Here is a 24634-nt window from a genome sequence, read left to right as displayed (position 1 = left end):
GTTGGTTTTTTTTTCATCTGTTTCATTTTAAGAGTATATAAAACTTAAAAAAGAATGTTTGATATTTCGTGTATAGCATTTCTCTTTTTATTTCTCCTTTTTACTGTTTTAGCTTCCCATGACCAGCCCCAAGCATTTCTGTATATATGACTTATTACCAAAAAATGTTAATGCAAACTTATAATAATTTTTTAAAGTAAATAACATTTACTACCTCCAGAGTTTGATCTCGCCTTTATTCTCTTCAAGCTGAAAAAAATGTCATTAGAAAAAGTATCACAAGAAATATATTTTCTTTATTTTTTGTGTGTTCTTTTGGGGATTAACAAAGTTTGTAGTTTCCCAGTTCCTCATTTGGAACTGCATGCACTTCTTAGGTATGGTCAGAAACTTTTACTCAGAAACTGGTTGAGAATATGTGATTATATCTGAGTTTACTTTGACCTTTTCTGCATTGCATATTTAGATTAGCTGGCTGTTCTACTCATATTCCATTTACAGATAAATTGTGGAAGACTTGAATGGCAAGTAAGAAATATATGGAATATTGAAAAGGTCAATGCTGTTTAGCCCATAACCACAGAATTTAAAATACATGACAAGTCATTATCAAATTTAATTCCCACAACAAGGACAGTGGTAAAGATGGGAAATTATTCCAATTAAAATATTCTTGTTTCATATTGAAGACAGAGATGGCAAAGCTCAAATGCCCTCTTGACTCCTTTTTTATAATAACTTAATAAGTTAGAAAGAAATTGTAATTGAATTAAATAAGGCAAAAAGAGGTAACAAGCTCTTTTGATTTGAGAGTCCATCATAGAGGAACTAATATAATAACTTTTCTAAAAACTCTAATTATACATGAGTAAGACAAATACAGCTACAAAACCAATTCAACAGCCACCCCATGCTTTCTTTTCATCTATAGCATAGCTGTCAGTCAGATGGGAACTCCATTTATTTCCATGGAAATGAAGGCAGCGAGTTCAATTTTGCCACCACCCGGGATGTAGATCTTTCCACAGAAGATATTCAAGAGCAATGGTCAGAAGAATTTGAGAGCCAGCCTACAGGGTAAGTAATTGCTATCTCCCATGCTGTGTACGTAGCACTTACATTTATTCTACTGGACATGTTTTAAATGCATATTGTTAAATGGCAAAGGCATACTTAGATCAATACTGATGATTCTTATCGTAGACAAGCCAAAAGGGGTACACTTACCCTAAAGATTCTAAGTTTATAATTAACTATTTTTTTTGCATATTAAAAATATGTGATTGCAAATGCTTTTAACTTCACTTGACTCACTTATATCTCATTTTAGTTTATTCAGCTTTTACTGGGAGAAGGGTTTTTTCCCAATGTTTATATAGAATACAAAATCTTCCCACTACTATCATATTGAGGTTTTCATTTGTCTTCCTGGGGTCTGAGATTTATAGATGCTGCTACCTGATTTTCATTGGAATGTGGTTTTGATCTATAAAAATTGTTTAGGGGATAAAATGTATCTTTGAGAGATTTATAAAGGAGGAATTTGGGACTGAGGTTGAAACAGAGGAGACCTGAAGCAGTGAGCATCCTTTGATGGTAGTGCTTTCTTGCTGTTCTGAGCTGTGTGCCGCCTTCTGGGTCCTAAGTCCCTAATATATATCCTACTAATTGGGCAGCCCTTTCAGAAGTTCAAGTTGAAAAGAAACATTAATAAGATTAGAGACTCAACCCATAAGGTGGTATGAATTGGAGGCAAATTTATGTTTTCTAACACTATGATAAGGATGAATGAAATTAACATAAAATATAATTTTATAATGAATATGAAATAGCAATAATTTATTGACTGAGAAACTTTTCCAGAATACAACATTTGAGGTATAGTCATGTCACTCTGATCTCAACAGATTAAATCAAAACTGATTAAACTTTGAAGTCCCTGAGTGGCAAGATGGCTAGTATTGCCCTTTTGGGCTCCCTGCTGTGCCTTGCCCAAGAACTTCTTTCAGACCCAGTAAGACTCTTCCATTCTCTCTCCCAGAAGGACCTGTCTTTTTTAGCTTGTTGTATCCTCAAAACTTATCTATGAAAGAACACAAAAATTCTTACCCTCAGCCTGAGCCATGCCGCCACTGTGACCCTTTGCGGCCACAATGGGGTCTTTCACTGTCAAATGCTGAATTTCTACTGCATTGACCCAGCCCTGCTCCTCCCTGCCTCAGGGAAGTGACTCAGGTCCAGCCTGTGGCACAGCAGGCTAAGCCTCTGCAGAAGCCTGAGAATCTGAACGACTCCACCCACTGAGGGCCTATTGACCTCTGCAGGCCCAGCACCAAGGCTCAGTCCTTAAACCCACAAGGCCTTTTCTGACTTTCCTGACACCCTGAAGCTCCATGTGCAGTACAGCTCCAGTATCTCCCTGAGATACTAGAAGCCTGTTTCTCATTTTAGCCTCTAGGATCTCTCCAGGGTCAGGCTGGGGAGACTCTAGAGGAAAAAAAAAAAACAGTGGTTTCTGGTCTTTCTAGCTCTTATAAGAACAGTCCGCTCCCCTCCCAGATCAAAGAGCTTTGGTGGAGTCCAGAGCTTTGACAGTGCACAGAAGTCTTTCTACCTATCTTCTGGAGATAAAGGATCACCAGCACATCACTTCTTTCTGACTGCTGATTTAAAAAAAAAAAAAAAAAAAAAAAAAAAAGACCAATTCAACTCCTTTTCCTGATTATGGAGCTTGATCACAGATGAGGGGATCCAAATGTTGAGGCACAAGAGACTCATTTACTCCCACGCTTTCATCTCTCCACACTAATTCCATCCATATATCAGGGATAAATCACCCCCTTCAGGGAGTCCCAGAGCCCCTGGGGACTCAGATGATTCCCCAGCGTTACCAGCCCCCATCCCATTAAAGCAGAACTAAAGAGATGCATTTCCTCTCCAGGAGTACCATTCTGATTCACACATAAATACCAATCTGTCTCTCCCCCGTCCTCCCTCTCCTTCTCACCCTCCACCTCTCTCCTTCTCTGTGTGTGCCTGTATCTTCCAAGAAAAATCAATATTTTAAATGTAACTTGCTCTCATTGTTTGGAGGGGAAATAAAATTTATTTTTACCTATGGCCTTCATACTGGCTGTTCTCTCTCCCAAAATGCCCCCCATCTTCTTAGCTTATTCTATTAGCAAAGCCTGTCTATAAAAGGACACAATAAATGCCTTAGTAAAAGAATGAATAGTCCATTCAGCGCTCTATGAGTAACACTTGTGGAGACTTGGTACAAAAACATGGAAAACCCCTTCATGAAGTAAGCTTAGAAAGGAATTGACTTGATATTAGAAGAAACCAAGCATAGTTTAGAAGATTAATATACTAGTCCAGAAACATAGCTGGCAAAAATTAATATTCCAATTAACAGATCAGACATTCTGCTTTCCTACAGCACAAATAATATAAGAGAATTTTTGGCTACAACTAAATCATTCCCCCAAACAGAAAAAAAAGAACTAAAACTGTTTATGCCTGAAAAAAGAGCTGAAGTCAATATGGACACAGAGGATCATCGGAGGAAATTCCATTAACCAAATGATTCGGGTGGTTTTAAGTATGCTCTTTGGCTATTTCTCAGGAGTGAAGATTGACCAAGGTTTTGGTCACAGTGAAGAAGCTGGTACTTCCAGGCCCTGTCATTGTCAGCGGGTTTCTGTTCCAATAAGATCATGTGTTTGAGAAAAGCACCTGTGCCACTCTCATTGCTCTGCAATTAATTTATCTAAATTCTAAAAGTGGTGTAATTCTTCTAGCAACTACACCTTGGGTTTATTTGTGGCTTTTGGCCAGGACGTCAGGCCACACCACCAGAATTAGTTCATTCATGCTGTCATCTGGTGACCTAACTGTGAAGTTGGCATTACGTTATAAAAGTATAAAAGGATAATAAGAAGACCAGTGTTTTCTGCGTTTTGGGTGATGATAAAAATGATCATTTAATCCATGGTGTTTTGTGTGCTTGTGTGTGTTGTGGGTTGGGGGGGCCTGCACTCCCACCTGGTCCCAAATGTTACTTTATTGGTCCAGGAAAGAATGCTGATATAATAATTTTTAGTCACAGATTCAATTTTTTTTAAAGTCACAAAATAAAATTAATGTGAAGCATTTTTACCTAGGGTAAGAGCTGACACAGGAAAACAGATTAAGAATTTGGTAGTGAAATTCTTGATGTGTTCTGTTTTCTCTGCTCAGTTTATCGAATATTTGTCTCATTCTTCTTTCATCCACCACCACCCACACAAACAATTTATCATGGTAAGCTCATCTGCTAAAATAGACAGAAAACATAGTTGGCAATCCTCACTCATTCAAGGGTGGCCAGTTGAATTGACTGAATTCTACTGCTTTGAGTTCACTTTTTTAAGAAATAAAAAATTATTAATGTGAATATAATGATTTCATCTCTTTAACAAGGTTTTTCTTCCATAAAAATTATGAGAGAGAAAAAAGAGTATGCAATCCTCTCTAATAACATTTCCAAAAGACTTAATATGAATGGCAAGGAAGAAAAGATAGTCAGTAAGCCATTATGGCTTTTTTGGGAAACCAGTTTCCCAATTATCCATATTTTCCCACCATTTGAATTAAACTATTTTATCTCAGATCACAAGGACGCAAGAGCCATTTGCCTTTCATATCACTTAGCTGTCCGAAATCCAATGTTGATAGGTTTATTTTTAAGTGGGATTTTAAAGTTGTGTTTTCCTTTTTTCTAGAGAAGATACATCTGTTAGTTCAGGCAGGGAGAAACTTGAATAGACACACTGATAATTTATGTGAGTCTTTCTGAACTTTGGCTTAACCTTACAAGCACGTCATTGAATTAGCAGCTACCACATCTCACTTAGCTGAGGCTGTCTTTAGGTGGAAGGAGGCTTTGTAGAACATTGCACATGGAATTTGTATATTTGCCTTTCATCCCAAACGTAAACATTATATGCTTTTACTATTCAAACACCTTTTTTAAAAAATCTGTTTTACTGCTGTTACCACAATATTTGTGCAAAAGAGAAACTCCACAAATGTAATGAATATTAAAAGCTGGAATCAAGACAGTATGTTCTAATCTTGCCAACCTGTCCCAAATCCTTGGAAATGACAGAAAATAAGCAAACGAGTCTATAATGACACTAAAAAACAAGAAAGTGACCCGTAGTTGGACCAGAGAGAGGAGGTATCTGATGGAAGGAGGGAGACAATAGCCCAGAACACATATTGAATGAGACACTACAAAATGCATCTCAGTATTGCTCCAGGTCATGGATGCTGCACACAGGAATCAGGGTGAGGCTATAAGGACTGCTAAGTAGGTGAATCCCTCACTACACTTACTTCTTTCTTTTCTTTTTCTTTTTTATTTTTTTTATTTTTTTTGAGACAGATTCTCACCATGTCACCCAGGCTGGAGTGCAGTGGTGCCATCTCAGCTCACTGCAACCTCCGCCTCCTGGGTTTAAGTGATTCTCGTGTCTCAGCCTCCCCAATAGCTTAGATTACAGGCACGCACCACCACATCCAGCTAATTTTCTGTACTTTTGGTAGAGACAGGATTTCACTATGTTGGCCAGGCTGGTCTCAAACTCCTGAACTCAAGTGATCTGCCCGCCTGCCCGCCTTGGCCTCCCAAAGTTCTGGTATTACAGGCATGAGCCACCATGCCTGGCCCTCACTACACCCACTTCTAAGCAGAGACTTATGCCCCCAGGACCAAGCAATGAATATGGACACGTGGAATGGAGAAGCAGGGCACTGTGCCCCCATGGGAATCCTCACCCAGGGGCACATCTGCTCCCGGTCAGTGGGCATTTTTCCACCGAAACTAAGAGAGAATAGCAGATATGAATTTAAGCAAATAATCTAAATCACTAAATCTAAGGAAAACCACCTCCATGTAAAAAAAATAAAAATAAAAGTAAAGCATTCAACTAAAGAACTAGGAACCAAGTAAGTAAAAGGAAGTAACAGATTAAACTAATGGAGATTGTATAAGAAGTATAATTAATATCCTCAGCAGGATAAGGGCGTATACTGTATTTGTGAAATTAGAACAAATTTTATGAGGAAGAAACAATTAGAGATGTGAGAAATGGCAATATATGATTGGTGAAACAAGTTTAATGGATTTTTTTCCCTGAGTATCAGTATAGGCAGAGCTGAATAACAAATTAGTGAGCTGGAAATTTGAGTCTTGAAATGTTATTTCATTACAGAAAAAGAGATATTAAGATATTAAGAGATAAGTGGCACTTCCAACATTAGAAATAATAGGAATTAAAGAAGAAGCCAGAAGGAATACATGGAATGAAATATTCAAATAAATAATTGAAAAAAGTTCCCAAGATTAAAAAAAAAGGAGAAGAAGGAGGAGGAGGAAGAAGAGGAGGAGGGGTAGGGAAGAGGAGGAGGAGAAAGGTATAGTGGCTATGAATGAAAATGTTAGCAAGATGAATGGAAAAGTACCCAGTCCTAGATAATCAGGGAGAAATTTTAGAACACCAATAAAAGAAAATTCTAAAGATTCTAGGTAAGATTTATTGTACTTTCCTTGGTAGCATTAAGCATTTTTTCAAAGGAAGCAGTTATCTTGAAGTTCTGAAAATTATTTGAGTTGTAAAATTCCTTCTCCAGTCAAATATCACGTATTAGGAAAAAATAAAAACTGTTATAGACACACAGGATTCAGAAAGTTTACCACCCTCTCTGAAAGAATTACTGCAAGGATACATTCCTGGAAACTAATCCAAGAGGAAGATGAGATATTCAAGAAAGAGTAGTAAACAAGTAAAAAAGTAAAACTTGTACTTCAGTCTAAATAAGTATGGATTATTTGAAAACTTTAACAAAAACTTGAAATTAGGCCGGGCGCGGTGGCTCACGCCTGTAATCCCAGCACTTTGGGAGGCCGAGGCGGGCGGATCACAAGGTCAGGAGATCGAGACCATCCTGGCTAACACGGTGAAACCCCGTCTCTACTAAAAATAGAAAAAATTAGCTGGGCGCAGTGGCGGGCGCCTGTAGTCCCAGCTACTCGGGAGGCTGAGGCAGGAGAATGGCGTGAACCCGGGAGGCGGAGCTTGCAGTGAGCCGAGATTGCGCCACTGCACTCCAGCCTGGGCGACAGAGCGAGACTCCGTCTCAAAAAAAAAACAAAAAAAAACTTGAAATTAAAACACAAAAGATTGCAACATGAGAAGTATAGAAGGTGGCTGGCAGGAAGGGAAGCTGAAAAAGGAAATAAAATATTGCGCATGTTCTTAACATGTTTAGAATGAAACTGTAGATCTTGGTTAACTCTTAATGTTAATAGAAAACTTTAAATAAATATAGATATGTGTGTTAAAAAGTAGATAAGCCAGATAGAGGTTATATAACTTCTAAAGCATTAGGTTAACATTAGAACAAAGAAGACATAGTTCAGTAATGTCAGGAAAGTGGGAAAAATAAACAATAAAATACAGGGTAAATAGAAAATAGAAAACAATTGGTCAGGAGCCAATTCAAACATATCAGTAATGTGATAAATTAGAGTGAGTTATATTCACTTATTAAATGAGATTCTCACAGTAAGTTTTGAAAAATAAGCTATATATTTGCCCTTATGAGAAACTTAAACTATAATAACAAAAGAAATTCAAAGTCAAAGAGGATCTAATACACCAGGCACATGTAACAGAAGCAGCAGGGAGGCGTATTACAATAGGATAGAATTCAAGTTTGAGCATTAAAAGGGCGAAAAAGGAATATTTCATGTATCAATACATGTAGAGCACTTTGCCTAAAGCATGGTGCATAATAAACAAGTTAAAAATTAGTTATTATGCAAAACATAATCACTGTCAGTAATATGATATGGGCAAAGTGGTGCTCAAAAGAAAATTATACTGATATTAATTAATTAATGAGATATAAAAGGTTAAACACAAAGTTGAATAGCCAATGAAACCTGAATCATTCTCTAAACAAGAAATATATCATTGGGGAAAAAACAATATTAATTAAAATGATGATTGGATGTGTTTAAAAACCACACAAGTGCTAAAACGGATCAAAGTAAACTTGTTGCAGGCTGTTAAGAGAGATGTATTACTTCCTCCTTTTTCTGATTTTCGTTTGACCTAGGTGCTAATATTGCTTTCTTTTTAAGCAAATTGTTTTTATAGTTTAAATATTAAAACAGTAATTTTTCAAATGACAAGTATATAAGTTCTCTGTGCCAAAGTTGTTCTGCAGCTCCTTCACAGAAGTTCTGAGCCCTTCTTTAATTTATAGCACGTTTCCACGCCATCTTTGCTCTTGGCACTGCCATACTTGAGTTGTTTGATAGGCCCCCAGCCCCAAAGTAGCTGTGCATGTGAGCATCCAGAATGCAGCAACTGGCTCCCTATCCTTGTTGCCAAGAGAGAGAACCAATGAATGTAACATATAACCAGGAAAAAACAAATTTGCATATAGAGCAACAGGAACAATCTCTACTGTAGCCCTTTTGATGTAAGTTGACACTTTCATTAAAAATAGGCTGAAATTTCTTTAGAGCTCTTCCGAACGGTTTAAGCATCTTATTTTCCACAAATTATACCCTCTTAAACTAAAATTTAGTGTAAAGTGTTCTAAACCAGAGGTAACAATTCATCCTATCCATCTGGAATATTTTCATCAACCTATCCATCTGGATAGGATGAATTGTTACCTCTGGTTTAGAACACTTTCCTATCCAGACGAATTGTTACCTCTTATTTCAAATACTTTCACAAAATGCTCATAACGCTATAGAGGGATTTTATGTAAGCTTACAATTCAAGGTAAATGAATTGAAGGTAGTTTGGCAGTCTGAGTTAACATTATATTAAGTGGGTTTTGTTTTTACAGTCATGTTCACTTTTATTAAAGCAAAACTTAACCATTTAAATAACATAAATAATAAATTTAGGAGCCCAGATAGATTGTAGCTAAAATCTTAAACAGTGCCAAAGACCGACAGGTAGATAAAGTGTAGACAGTTTATCTTTTGCTAAATATATCCTTGATTAAAGATTGTTTGAGCAATAACTCTTTGCATACTGTACTGCAACTTCATCTAAGGTTGTTTATTAATTATAGCAAGAAAAAAGTAAAAACACTCATTATAATTTAGAAGTTCATTTGAATTGCCACTTTGACTTATTTTAAAATGAAAACAGCACTACATTTTACAGGAGGAGAAAAGGAAACCAACATTTATTGAGACTCTGTATTGTCCCAGGCAATACGTCATTTTCTCTAAACAGTCTCCAGTCTGGGTTATATTACTGTCTTATTAATGAGAAAGCTGGGTGCTTTCTAACCGTTCTGAAACCCAATATTCTTTATTAGTGTTGTTCCAACGAGAGTGTAAATAAACATGATGCATGTCATAAAAACCTAAAACAAAATTAAATTCGAGAGGAACCAATTGAAGAGAAGGATCTTTGAAATGTAATGCATTCAGGGAAGCCTTCAAATTGAGCTCATCCCTTTACCTTCACCTAAGCTGTTATGCTGGAGGGAAAACCTATAAATGCAATGAAGGTGGAGAAGGCTTCAGTCAAAGTATACATCTTGCTAGACTTCAGAGGACTCATACTGGAGATAAACCTCATGAATATAAATGAATGTGGAAGGTCTTTACCTATGACACATCCCTTATTAAAGAGCAGAGCATTCATCCCAAATATAGACCTTATAAGTGTAATGAACTTTTTCGACCTCAGAGAATTTATATGAGATATTTTAAAAACCGTATTAATTTGGTCAATATAGGATCTTATAGCCAGGCTTTATTCTGGATCTTAGCTCATACTTAAAGTTACCAACTTTAGGTGTTTTAATATGTTCTGAATAATATAATTTAAAAATTCATAGAAAATATGAAATGTTCCATTACTTTTACTGCCTTTTATGCTAATATTAGTAGGGAAAAGGTCTGGCTAAGATATTAGATCTCTAATTCCTATGTTCATATTCTTAATATTTTCATCAACCTATATTGAGATAATTTAAATTTTCACTGTGAATTATAATTCATATAAACTGAATACCTGACTTTTTCCTGGAAATTATTTGCTTATTGCAAAGAAAATGAGCAAAGTAAAAGTCCAAAATCTCCCCACCATGCTAATTCCCATTCTTCACTGTTGAACTGTTGGCATCTATTCATTCTGAAATTTTTCTATAATGATACCAAAAAAAAAACCCCACAAAACACTAGAATCACACTTTGCGTATATACTTCAACTTGATTTTTCAAAACTTAACATATTATGAAAGTCCCTTCTAGTCAATAAATATAGATCTTCATTATTTCACAAAGGCCAGTTAATCTAACTGAACCCCCCTGTTGACAGACAAAGAATATTGTAGTAAACATTCTTGTGTGCTTGTTAAAATATTTCTGAAAGGTAAGTTCCTAAAAGGAAAAGGAAAAGTAGATAATCAGATGTATATGCACACATATACATACATATGTACATAAATAATTTCAGTTTTGATAGTTATTGCCAAGCTACCCTGCCAAGAATAAATATCATTCTTAAAAGTATTGAAGTATGAGCTGGTTAAAATATAATTAATCCTAGTTACAAAGAATTCCAAAACACCTGATAGAGAAGACCATCAGCTTTCCAGCTAAGACACCTCTTTAAATTACCTTTTGCTTACAAAAATATTACTCTTTTAGTGACAGAAAAACAGAAAGCCTTATTTTAAAAATATAAATTAAGTATTTATTGTGATCTTGCTATCTCTAAGGAACAGAGTTGCCTTAAGGCATTTTATTGATCAGAAAACTTTTTCTGTGCTCCAACTTCACCTCACTCTGTTTGTAGTAAATAATAGATACCACTGTATTTATAATAAATAAGGTAAGGGTTTTTTTAATTTTAGAATTAATCATAAAAGAATAAATATAAATTGCTGCATTGTAGAGAGCTCTCTCCCTCAGGCAGACATTCCTTCAAATGCACTTCACATAGAACTGCATTTCCTTAGGGAAAGCATAATTTAAACCACAGAGAAGTAAAATACTGCCATGCCATCCGAGTTATTGACAAACCTATGGAGCTCCTCAAATAACCACTACTGGTCTCAAAGATTTGGTTATAATTTTACTTCATGTAATTATTATATTTGGAGAGAGTCAGGGACAATATAATTTTTGTACAATGTAATTTTTGTATATTTGGAGAGAGTCAGAGAAAATATAATTTTTACAAGGTCACAACTTTGTGACTTTATAAATTGGGACTTTGAAGTCTGGGGAGTAAAGACTCTACCTGAAGTCCCCCGGTAGTTGAGAGAGCTCTGGGATCTCCTTAAGGATGCTTTGCCTCCAACAATGTTTTAGCCAGTGTTCATACAAATTCCTGAAAGAGTGGGTTTGTGCTATAACAGGCTCCTCCTGAATTTTTAATAAATGCAAAGTAGTTATTCAAAGCAACAAGACTTTTGCAAAATGTAAATCTTGTAAAAATTCAGTAAAGCAGATTTATCTCTGCCTTTTTCTCTTCAAAGTAGACTAAACTTCCCATTTCACTTGATTATAAATATTTGGATTTCTAAAGGAAGTAACTTCACTTTTGTTATCTTCCAACAGTTAGAGTGGGAGAAATAAAGACTAATTGAGAAAAAAAAATGGATATGTAAGATTTAAATAAAGATTGAAAGTTATTATATGGTCTGAATTATATCACACAACGTTGTGGTAGAAGTGATAATAACTCATTTAAGTTAATCTAGAAAAGTTTTTCATTTACAACAAATAGAAGAAAAAGACTACTAATCTCATTTCTCACTTAAATAGAAGGTTCTTTTAGTCCATGAAAATTCTTTTTCAATTTAATTTTTCACTTTAAAAATACTCTAAAGCAGATAGATGTCAAAAAGGAGTCATCATCTGCATCATTTATAACCTTAACTTGCTTTGTGGATCAGTAGGCTGAGTGGTTTAATTGGGATAAATGGAGCAAGCAAAAGACCAATGAACCAGTGTGAAATTTTCATGTATGCGTCAAGAGAGGCTTCTGGTTAATTTGCAAATGATGCAATACTATTAAGAGCTATTTCAAAAAGTTACTATTCCATTTGCTTGCTCCTTGAATGATTGATGTAACCTGTTAAAATTTTTTAAAAAGAATTTTCTAATATATTTGTCCCAAATCTGTTATAAACTGGGATGGTTCAACATAATCATCCTGGTATACATAATATCCTTTTTACAACTGTAACTATGAAAATCACTGCAAATCAAGAAAGAAAAGATCTAAATTTTATAGCTGAACAGGTGGTTGGCCTTAGGCAAGCCACTTACCCTTGTGTGTCCCAGTTTCTTCCAAATGTAGACCAGTTAATTGTGTGCATAACAAAGGCCAAATTAGACATGGCCAGAAATAAATACTAAAGATAAAATCGGTTTTAAAATATCAAATATTTCAACTTTTTAAATATTAAACACAAGATCAAAATATCAAACTTCTCTCATAAATTATACAAAGTATACAATTATACATATATAATGATATGTGATACATTTTATTTTACTTGAGACAGAGTCTCACTCTGTCACCCAGGCTGGAGTGCAGTGGTGCAATCTCAGCTCACTGCAACCTCCACCTCTTGGGTTCAAGCTATCCTCATGCCTCAGCCTCCCGAACAGCTGGGATTATAAGTGTGCGCCACCACGCCCAGCTAATTTTTATATTTTTAGTAGAGACAGGTGTTTGCCATGTTGACCAGGCTGAACTTGAACTCCTGGCCTCAAGTGATCCGCCCACCTTGGCCTCCCAAAGTGGTGGGATTATAGGCATGAGCCACCATTCCCAGCCTATAATGTATTTTAAAATAATTCACGTATCTCCTTTGATATCTGTTGCCAAATGTGTGATATTATAGATATATGCTATTTATTTGGTGTTTCTAAAAATTATTTCCCTGGATAGTCTTTGCTTTGAAAATAGAATTAAGTAATTCTAAAGTAAGTATACATGATAAACTTTGTGCAAGGAATAAATATACATGTTTTCAAAAACTAGAATGATTAAACATTTTACCTAAAATAGCTATAATTCTGTTTGCATATAATGATTTCCAACAAAGTTTGGCTGCTTAATGAAATTTGATGAAACTGCTGTCCATATATTGAGAACTGAGCCTGTGGCTTAAATACATTGCTTAGAGACGCTTCGATATATAAGCTTTGGATGAAGAAATTATGGCTAATAAATATTATATTTATTTTCCTGATAAGAAACATATCTTCATACCTTAGGATAATTATTAATATTCAGTAACTAACAATTGTTTTTGAGTTATAAAATTGCTTTTTATATAATAAAGTCACCAAGGATATTTAGAAACAAAAATAGTTAACCAGACTACATTTAAAAATCGATTATTTACGTACTGATGGGGTTTTGGTGTAGATGCTCATCATCACTGGCCATCAGAGAAATGCAAATCAAAACCACAATGAGATACCATCTCACACCAGTTAGAATGGCAATCATTAAAAAGTCAGGAAACAACAGGTGCTGGAGAGATGTGGAGAAATAGGAACACTTTTACACTGTTGGTGGGATTGTAAACTAGTTCAACCATTATGGAAAACAGTATGGCGATTCCTCAGGGATCTAGAACTAGATGTACCATATGACCCAGCCATCCCATTACTGGGTATATACCCAAAGGATTATTAATCATGCTGCTATAAAGACACATGCACATGTATGTTTATTGCGGCACTATTCACAATAGCAAAGACTTGGAATCAACCCAAATGTCCATCAGTGACAGACTGGATTAAGAAAATGTGGCACATATACACCATGGAATACTATGCAGCCATAAAAAAGGATGAGTTTGTGTCCTTTGTAGGGACATGGATGCAGCTGGAAACCATCATTCTTAGCAAACTATCACAAGAACAGAAAACCAAACACCGCATGTTCTCACTCATAGGTGGGAACTGAACAATGAGATCACTTGGACTCGGGAAAGGGAACATCACACACCGGGGCCTATCATGCGGAGGGTGGAGCGGGGAGAGATTGCATTGGGAGTTATACCTGATGTAAATGACGAGTTGATGGGTGCTGACGAGTTGATGGCTGCAGCACAGCAACATGGCACAAGTATACATATGTAACAAACCTGCATGTTATGCACATGTACCCTAGAACTTAAAGTATAATAATAATAAATAAATAAATAAATAAATAAAAAATAAAAAAAATCGATTAACATGTTAAAATAAGTTGAACCTACTCTAAAAGAGAAGCTTGCTGATTTGAAAGATGACATCGTCCTTTAATTTGTTAACACTCCTGATGACATAATTAAGTGAGAGCCTAAAATGAACTAATTAGCTTACCTCTTTTAGTTCCTCATCATTGCTAATAGTAATCAGCCAGCTGAAAATTTGAAACTGAAAACAAGGCTGTCTGAGCTCATGCAATTCCTTTTCCTCTGCAAACCCATAGAAATGTTGGATCAAGTATGATAATTTTCTTCAATATGTAGCCCTAGGATAGGGGAGGATATGAGCAGATACCTAAAACAAAGGGAAATTAAAAACCTGATTAATAAGCGTTTAGATGAAACTTAAGCAGTTCAGGATGGACTGACATATGTAATCTAAGGCTGAAGATTAGAGTTAAAAATACACAGGATCTTTGGCAGATGACAGATAGAACTGATATTCTTGTATAAATATGGAACCTTGAAGAGCTCCTTCTCCATAAAGAAGTAATTAGGATAACAACTTCTCTCATTGATTCAAGAGTGAAAAAACTCCCAGAAGAATGGAAACTCCAAACAAATGTGAAATTCACGTTCATTCCACCCGGGTGGTGGGAAAATTCTAAACTGAGGAATTAATGTAAAAAGAAGTTCAGGACCAGGGAACCTCCAAGATGCTCACAAATGCAAATGCAAACCCCCTTTGTAAAAATATTTCTTCTACACAAAGTGTGTAAAATTGATGCTGGAAATAAGTCCACTGAAGATGAGCTCACAACAAGAATTATGATCTATGTGATTTTATTATTCACCAAAAAGGACAGTTATCAGATATAACAAACAGAGGAATAAGTGCATTCCAATTGAGATAACATTGGATAACATAAGTGCATTCCAAGAGAGATATGAGATAAATATGATTAAATGATTTAAAAGATTTTTTTTAATCTAAGCCATTTTGAAAGAAGAGGATACTATGAGAAAAGAACATGTAGATGGTAAAAAGAATCAAAGAAGTGGGGCACAGTGGCTGACACCTGCAATCCCAGCACTTTGAGAGGCCAACATCAGCAGATTGCTTGAACCCAGAAGTTTGAAACCAGCCTGGCAACATGACAAAGCACCATCCCTAAAAGGAAAAATACAAAAATTAACTTGGCATGGTGGCGCCTCCTTGTAGTCTCAGCTACTGTGAGGAGAGCCTGAGGTGGGCGGGTCGCTTGAGCCCGAGACGTTAAGGCCACCATGAGCCATGATTGCACAGCTGTACTCCAGCCTGAACAGCAGAGCAAGACCACTTCTCAACAAAATCAATAAAAATAAAAAATCAAAACATTTAAAAATGAAAAATACAGTGATAGAAATTACATATTAACTATGAAGGTAAAAATAGAAACAACTGAAGAGAGAATTAGTATATTGAAATAGAGACAGATCTGAGAAAAAAATACATTTTGCAATATAAAAAGAAATAAAGATTAATGAGAGAGTGAGAGACATGGAGAATAGAATATGACATTTCAATACAGGTCCCATAGAATTTCCAGAAAGAATATAGAATGAATAGAGGATAGTTAATATTTGAAAAGAGTGACTTACATTTTTTGAGACCTGATTAAAGGTTTGGATCCCCAAACTGACAAGGTACACCAAGTTTCCATAGAATAAATAAAATAAACCTACACCTACATACACTGCAGGAAAATTTTAGAATACCAAAGACAAAAATGCAACCAGAGAGAAAGACAGATTATTTACAAAGGAGCAACAATTCAATAGATAGCTTCTTATTGGTAACTAAAGAGACATCGGATTCTTGTCAAGATCCAAGTAGGGTTTTTAATATAACTCAACAAAGTGGTTCTAACATTCATTAGGAAAAGTTAACAAGGACAAGAGTAGGCAAGACAATTATGAAGAAGTGAAAGGTGTGGCTGAGGAACAGAGGGAGCTCAGCTATCAAGAGCTATTTTACATATACAGATAACATATATATGTGTACACATACCATATGTATGGTATTTAAATTGGTTTGGACATGGAGATAGACATATAGACTAATGGAGGAAAAGAGAGAGACAAGTTAATTGTAGTAACAGACTCACGTTTATAGGGGATTGTTATGTGACAGAAGTGGCATTACCAATAATTAGGGCCAATGATTAACGGTTCTGGAATAAATGGCTATCTACATAGAAAAAACCATATTGGATCTCAAACTCATTCTTTACCTCAAACCAATTTCAGATTCATTAAAACCACATAAATGTGCAAAGCATAGCTTTAAAGCTTTTAGAAGAAAATATAGACGAATATCTCTCTGATTTCAGGGTAAGAGAGAATTGGATAAAAAAGGCACAAAGCATAGAGAAAAGATAGATAAATTCTACTATATTAAAATTAAAACTCATCTATACATCCAACAACATATAAAGTGAAAAAAGTACAATACATATAGCCAAGAAAAGAGTACTACCTGAAATATATAAAGAATTCAAATCATTAAAAAAAGAGAGAAAGAAAAAAGCGATCCTAATACAAAATGGACATAAATAGGCAACTCAGATAAGAGTAACCCCAACTGGCCAATACACATGAAAATATATTTAGCCTCACTACTAATCCTGTAAAATTTCATACTCATCTAATAGGCCAGATTTTAAAACCTTGGCAAAACGAAGTGATGGCAAGCTTGTGTGGACACAGGAACCTTGTACCCTCCTGGTGGAAACATAAATTTATCCAACCATTTTGAAGAGCAATAATGAAGTACCACATTGCCCAGCAACTCCACTTCTAGATATATGCTCTACCAGCCTTTCTTAGCAGAGATTCCTTTGTGCTAACCCCAGAACACAGAAGATGATCCCACTACATCCTCAATTCTCCTAAAGCAGGTGCACCTGCGATTCTAGACACAAAGGCGAAAAAGCAATTCACTAATATAATGGGTGCCTTGGGGTATTAGGACTCATTTCTCTCACAGACACCAGTTAAGAAGGGCTGATAGGGAAACTCCCACCTACATACGTAAATACACAAGGACCTTTATATAGCCTTGTTAATAATAACAAAAAAGATAGAAATGACCTAAATGTCTGTCAAAAGTTTATGGTCATTCCCCCAAACACCAGTTTATGACTTCTGTTATAGCCAACATGTATTGCAAGGTTTTTGTTTGCATAGTTTCAGAGTCCTCTTGAATGTGGTGTGCTGTAAACACCTGTTCCCTTAACCATGGAGCTGTCTTTGACCTTCTACTTTGTTTTCACTTCTCACTGACACAGCTGGGACTTGTGTGGCAACAGATGGGTCCTCCTTGAAAAGGCGAGGGAAGAGGAATCAGACAGACTGGTAATAAGGGTGGAGAAAGAGTATGAGTAAGGGAAGAGGCAGCTGTGGGCAGAGAGGCCAGATCTCTATATAAGACCATTCATCTAGGCCTGTGAATCTTTAAAAGAGATCTAAACCTGAAAACCTCTCTGAATATTTTGGGCATTTAAAGTGTGTGCCTAGAACCTAGACTAACAGAGAAGCTAAAGACCAGGTGGTCATTGCAGGGCTTGGATCTAGACAGGCAGATGGTGTAGGAAATATGTAAGGGAAAGAGGAGGCTGAACCATCAGAGCTATGATTGTAAGGTGACGCAGTGCCAAAGCCTGGTAGCAATGGTAGCAGTAGGCATTGAGTACAGATACAAGGGGGCTTTGAGTGGAAGTGATGGTCAGACCTGCCTGATGTGTGGTCAGGAGCAGAAGATGGTGCTTTCCAATGTGCCAATTGGAAAGGCTGCTTTCCAATTTGTGCCAATTTGTGCTAATGGCATGAATTGTCTCAGAGGATAGGGCAAAGATGTGGCTAGAGACAGCAGAGGAAAGTGAGGACGGGATACAGTCAGGGCATTCTACAAGTTTCATTTATTTTCTGAAGATGGAATCCCGTAAGCCCGCCATCACTCAACAAGAATTATTGAAGATCTGCTGGGTGTTGAACACTGAGCTAGGGTCTAAGGACACAAAAATAAGATGCAGATCCTGTCTTAAGAGCTGACATATCAGGGATAAAGAAAGGCATGGAAAGAAACGATGGCAGTGTACTGTGAGAAATGAGATCACAAAGGAAGAATCTAACTGAGTCTGAGATGGAGTGGTGGGGCTGGGTAGGAGGAGCCAGGAAGTTTGGGAAAGACTGTTCAGAAAGGTATTTGATATTTCAAGGACATCTTGAAGAATGACCCTGAGTTTGTTTGATAGACAATGAGTTAAGGTTCAGAGGGCTGACAGAGAATGTTTTAGTGACTTTGAATTCACATTGTATGGCAAAAGAGTTTGGTACAAGGCAGAAGAGACATGGTACAAGGCAAAAGATTGGGCTGGAAATGTGTTCTTGGACCAGGCCAAGAAGGACTGCGTATTCTGCATTAAGGAACTTGGAATTTGTCCAGATAGCAATGGGGAAGCCCCTGAAAGACTTTAAACAAAGGAGAGATGTAATCATATATGCAGTTTAGAAATATCACGGAGTGTCTACTAAATAGAGTCTGAACTCCCCTCTTTCCAAACTCTCCATGGATTCTTTCCACTGTACTATTCAAATGTATTTTTTCCTCTTCCACAACACACATCCTCCACTGAGGTCTATTGATGTCTGCACTGTTAATAGTGTCAAGGTCATTCCCATTTCTTTCTTTTCTTTTCTTTTCTTTTCTTTTCTTTTTTTTTTTTTTTTTTTTTTTTTTTGAGACAGAGTCTCACTCTGTCACCCAGGCTGGAGTGCAGTGGTGTGATATGGGCTCACTGCAACCTTCGCCTCCTGGGTTCATGCCATTCTGCAGCCTCAGCCTCCTGAGTAGCTGGGACTAGAGGCATGCACCACCACACCCAGCTAATTTTTTTGTATTTTTAGTAGAGATGGGGTTTCACTGTGTTAGCCAGGATGGTCTTGATCTCCCGACTTCGTGATCTGCCCGCATCAGCTTCCCAAAGTGCTGGGATTACAGGCGTGAGCCACCGTGCCTGCTGGTCATTCCCATTTCTTAGCCTATACTCATGTGATTTCATCAACATGTTATGCGACTGTGGTAAGAACATAGGCTCTGGAGTCAGACTGCATGGATTTGAATACTGTCCTCTTCCTTTACTAGTGATTCTTAACCTCTCTTCATCTCAGTTTCTTCATCTAAAATTGGGGTAGTAATGGTGACTATCTCATAGGGTCACTGTGAGAATTAAATGACTTTAATGTGTAAAGGACCTAGAAAAGGATCTGGCCAGGTAGTTGACACTTAATAAAAGCCAGCTATTTTTATTCTCTCCTACATATCCAAATACCTATTTGATGAGACCCAGTTTAAATCCCATCTCCTTTTTGAAAACTTGCTAGACTTTTGCCAATTCTTATGACTTTTCATTCTATTACTATTTTCAATATGTAAAACATCATGTAAGTATTTATGAGTCTGTCTTTTAGAATTCACTGTTTCCTTAGTTCATTGATTTCCCAACTCAACTATAAGTACTTTAAGAATAAAAAGTGTATCAGTCTGGAGCATGGCTCTGATCACAAGTAGACACACCATATACAATATTGATTAAATTCATCCCTCTACAGGAAAACTATAACTGTGAATGTAATGTGTTTAAAGGTTATTCACTACCTAAAATTTGTGTTTAAAATTTATTCATTACCTAAATAAAGTGCCATATCTTTATTTCAGAATTATTCATTATGAAGTAAGTGTCCCTCACTAAAAGCAAAATGTTATGCTTTATAAAGATTTGACTTAATATTCTAACTCTAACTCTTAAATCCTTTTTTTTTTTTTCAGATGGGATGTCTTGGGAGCTGTCATTGGTACGGAATGTGGAACAATAGAATCAGGCTTATCAATGGTCTTCCTCAAAGATGGAGAGAGGAAATTATGCACTCCATATATGGACACTACCGGTTATGGGAACCTGAGGTTTTACTTTGTGATGGGTAGGTACATTTTGCACAAACTTTGTTCACCCTGGGGTAGATCCTAGGCCAGCATCTATTCCTGAGGAAGTAAGGTTGTTTGTTGTCAACTACATAAAATGAACATTCATGAAATATGAGCTCTTCAGACAGAGCAGAAGCCCGTGGTACTCACCCGTGTATCTGGCTAGCCCCACTGGAGCCAGCCTATAGAGAGTCGTGGCTTGCCATGGTGAGGCCTAAAGAAAAAATGCCGTAATACCTTCCTTCTACCTCTCCCTCCATGGTTATAGCTGAAAAGACAATGAGAGAAAAGCTAAAACAAAGCAATTTCTTTTTCCTAGCTTCCCCCGAAAAATAGTCATCAAGGTGAGCCTTTGTTTTCATGAATATTTCATCATTGTATAACTCTTTTGTAGTAGGAAGCTGAGAAATTTAGGATAATACTTTAATAATACTCTCTATTTTCTAATATGTTTACAAACACATTAAGAAAAAAATGTGTTCATAAGTTATAGTTTTCTTCAAAGTATTGTAGAACAAATATAGTTGGAAAATTACCCAAAAAGGAGTTAGAAGGTTGAACTTTGTGACCTCCAAAGTTAATCCTTTTAGTCAACAAGAGCCACAGTTACATATTCTCTCACTGATGTCATTCCAGAAATGTGAGTAGATGTCACATGCCTTCTTTGTTGAGTGACTGGAAAAGCACAGGCAACATCTGGAAGTGAAACAGGAAATAAACACTGTCTACCTTTGAACTTACTAGCGAAGATGTCAGTTCATCAGAACAAACAGATCTCCTGAGTCTCACTTCAGCAGTGGCGATTTATTTCTCTCATGTTCCTCACTTCACCTTTTTGATAATCATACAGCTCAGGGTTGCATGAGAAACCTCAGATTGTATCCTGCTCTCAAGTATATTACCTGTGTGATGCTAACTCATTTTCCATAATGATCTGTTTGATAACAGAGAAATTGTGCATGTAAAATAAAGTAATGTAATCTCACATTTAAGGATAACCTCACCTTCACTCTGAACTGGTTTGTATATTTAAAGGCCCAGAGCTCATTTTCTTTACATAATTAGAATTCAAACTGGCTCTCATTTTATCAAAAGGGATTCCTGGAAAACCTTAAGCCCTCCTCTAAAAAAGTTGTGATAAACATTTAGTATGCCAGAGTAATTTAAGTTTTTTCTCTCTTGCCCATTTTTGACACGATCTATTTCATACTGTATTTTGATTTTATTATAATAAATTAGCCATATTTGGTGATTTATATGAGACTAACTCATCATTATATAAGTTCCTTTATATAATTGTCATATTTATATAAAAGATTAAGTAATCTTTAATTTTTCCTGGAACAAAGCATATTATTAATCAAGGAATTAAAACAGTATTGACTATGATGGGGAATTGATTTGAATGAGCCCAAAGAAGTACATTATCCCAAATAAAAGCCTCTTCATTCAATTAAAACAGAAAGGAATGCCTATTGAATATAGAGCCTTGAGCTAGGATATATGGAGAATACAAATAGGGAGAATAATGTCACCTAAATCACAGAGTTGCTGGTCAAATGAGTTAATGTATGAAAAGCACTCAAAACTGTGCCAAATAAATATTTAGACTCAGTATATCTCTGTTGTTATTGATATAAAAATTAATCAGAGTTCCCACGCACAAGTACCATGTGACTATAAGGTAGAATGCAGTGTGCCGTAATGGAATGAAATGCTATGGGAGTATAACAGAAGCTGTTATTGCAGTGGAGGGATTAGGGTAAAGCTTCATGAAGGAGATGGCATTTGAACTCACCTCTGAAGGATGGGCATGATTTAAATTTAAGGAAGAGAATTCCAAGCTAAGCCATTATGAAAAAAAGGCACAAGAATAAAGGCGTGTGATATGTTTGGGGCTGGGTTATTTTCCCAGTATAGATAAGTGGAAGCATGTAAGATAGAACTAGAAAAGCAAATTGGAGCCAGAGTAGTGATTTTCTTTAATTCCTACTAAGGAGTTTGGATTTTCTTTCTCTAGGTAGTATGGAGCTATCAGAAAATTCCTGTTAGTTCAGTATTACATGATCACCTGTGTTTTAGAAAGGTAATTCTAGCCCAAATATGATGAAAGATTGAAATAATCGGAAATTAAAGGGCAAGAGATCAGTTAGGGTAGGGTGGCTAGATTTAGAAAAGAAATACATGTATAAGGGAGTAAGTGTGGAATAGAATATTTTGGTGTTACTTATGTTAAGATCAAGTTTCTGGAATGCCATATGAAAGGAGAAATTCTATTCAGGATATGAATCAGATTTGAAAATCATGCATATGCAGGTGATAACTAGAGCCACTAGAACTGCTGTGTTCTCCCAGGCAGAAGGTATATGACAAACAATTCTTAGGGAGAACCCTCATCTCTAGGTATAGGTAGAGGGGGAAATAGTAGTAAAGCAGATTGAGAAAGAACATAAACAGAGGTGGGCAGAAGGTGTTATTGGAGCCTAAAGAAGGAAGGAAGAAAGTGGTTCAGGGTGGGATGGCAGGGAGATGATCAGCAGTATAAGGAATGCCACAGAGAGAGAGATCAACCAGCATAAAGGCTGAGAAGCCACCAGTGACTTTGGAGAGAGTTTTCCCAATGATGTGGTGCCTGGAAAGCCAAATACATGGAGTTAAAAATAAAAATATGTCCCTGAAAGAGGAGGACTGCCACTTCAAGAGTTTTATCAGTAGAGAGAAGAAAATAAATGGTGGCTGGATCTTGAAGAAACAGCAGCACCCAGGAAAGGTGTTTTTAGGATAGAACAGATGGATAGGATAGGGTAGGGTGGCATAGGGTAGAGTAAGGATAGGGTAGGTTATGGTAGGATGGGATATGGTAGGATAGATAGGATAGAACTGGACCTATAGAAAAGACTAAAATTTTGTTGGTTGATGGGAAATAAAGACGTATGGAAAGAGATTTAGGATGAGAGTTATAAGTAGCCCCTCACTAAATACAGTACCTTAGGAAAATCAGACTGATTGTTAATCTGGACTCGATCACACTCTCTCCCTCTCAGGCCCTGACTGTATGTTCTGCCCTTGGTTCATATCAGTCTGCTGTGAGCACATTTCTGGAAAATTTGCTCGACTTTCCAAGTTCAGTTCAAGATCTATTTCCTTCATTCATATATTCACGTATGTAACACCGATTCATTGAGGACAAGTATAGGGCACTGTTCTTAGAACCAAAATGCAGTGAATTAGACAAAAAATAACCTAACAGACATCAACTCATTCATGTATTTGTTTATGGTTCCTCCAACAAATATTTACTAGGCATCTGCTCTATGCCCAGCTCTTTTAGCTCACATTGTACCCTTTTCTCTGTATTTTTACCGCAATTAGGGCAGCACAACACAGTTTACTGCCAATTATTATTCTTTAAAAATGACTGAAAACAATATTTAAAATATTTTAAACCTGACTGCCCCGTTCATTTTTATTGAAATTTTCCTGCACCTTAATTTCTGTACAAGATGCCTCTGAGTCACACCTTTCCACAAGGTGCCAAAGGCTATGAAGCTGAAGAAGACTCCGTATCTCCCTGTCGAAGCTGCTGTCATTGACACTTCACAGAACTATAAATTGCTCCCGGAAGAATCTTTCAGATAAAATCTGTCATCATTTTCAAGTCTTGGCTCCTTTAGGACTTTTTTCTTCTGCCGTTCTGGGCTGGGTGTGGCTCTCACGTGCGTTTCAGTTATCTCTGAAGGGCAGATGCAGTTCATGAACTGTTCTTAAGAGAACAGAGAGAAGTTACAGAAAACGGGTTAATGAAATTAGAGAACACTGATAGTTCAGTACCTGCGTCATTAGATATGGTGCACTAAACCCACACTGCCTGTGATTATTCACCATTTTTGTCCTTTTTTGGTAAATCCTTAATATATAATTATAAATATCCTATTTTATTTATATATATATGTATATAGCCTCAATTTAAAAGTTTTGCTTTCTAATATGAATTTCATTTTCATGTGGATCTTTTCTCCAGAGACTATCAATTAGAATGGCTTTAGTAGCTGTATTTATCATAACACTGAAGTATGTAAGGAAATGCTTGAATATATGATATAAATGTCAAAATCATAAGATTTTTTCTCTACAGGTTGTTGAACAGTAAACATTATTAGGATGAGATATACATTGTCACCATACCTGACTTCTCCATTCTCAGTTCAAATTACCTAATCCAGTAAATATTTATTATATGCCAAATTACATGTGCCTAACATATGTAGCATGCCAGACTTCAATGCTTTGCAAAAACCATCCTCCAAGATTTACCTATTGAGTGGTAGTAAAAGTTTGAAGTCAAACAGAATAACATTA

General features: G+C 36.3%; 1 protein-coding gene across 2 annotated transcripts in view; it reads left to right on the top strand.

Annotated features, from left to right (window-relative positions):
- RELN (reelin) overlaps positions 1-24634 on the top strand; it is a 516825-nt gene that overhangs the window by 290176 nt on the left and 202015 nt on the right. For both annotated transcript variants that reach the window (XM_073009223.1, XM_007982474.3), the window contains exons 11-12: positions 932-1077; positions 20120-20271. In XM_073009223.1, the coding sequence (XP_072865324.1) occupies positions 932-1077; positions 20120-20271 (298 nt within the window). The remainder of the gene's footprint in view (positions 1-931; positions 1078-20119; positions 20272-24634) is intronic.

Source organism: Chlorocebus sabaeus, chromosome 21 (assembly GCF_047675955.1).
Source record: "Chlorocebus sabaeus isolate Y175 chromosome 21, mChlSab1.0.hap1, whole genome shotgun sequence".
In the NCBI taxonomy this organism is placed as follows: domain Eukaryota; kingdom Metazoa; phylum Chordata; class Mammalia; order Primates; family Cercopithecidae; genus Chlorocebus; species Chlorocebus sabaeus.
Note: the sequence above shows the minus strand (reverse complement) of the source record. Positions and strands in the feature narration are given on the sequence as shown.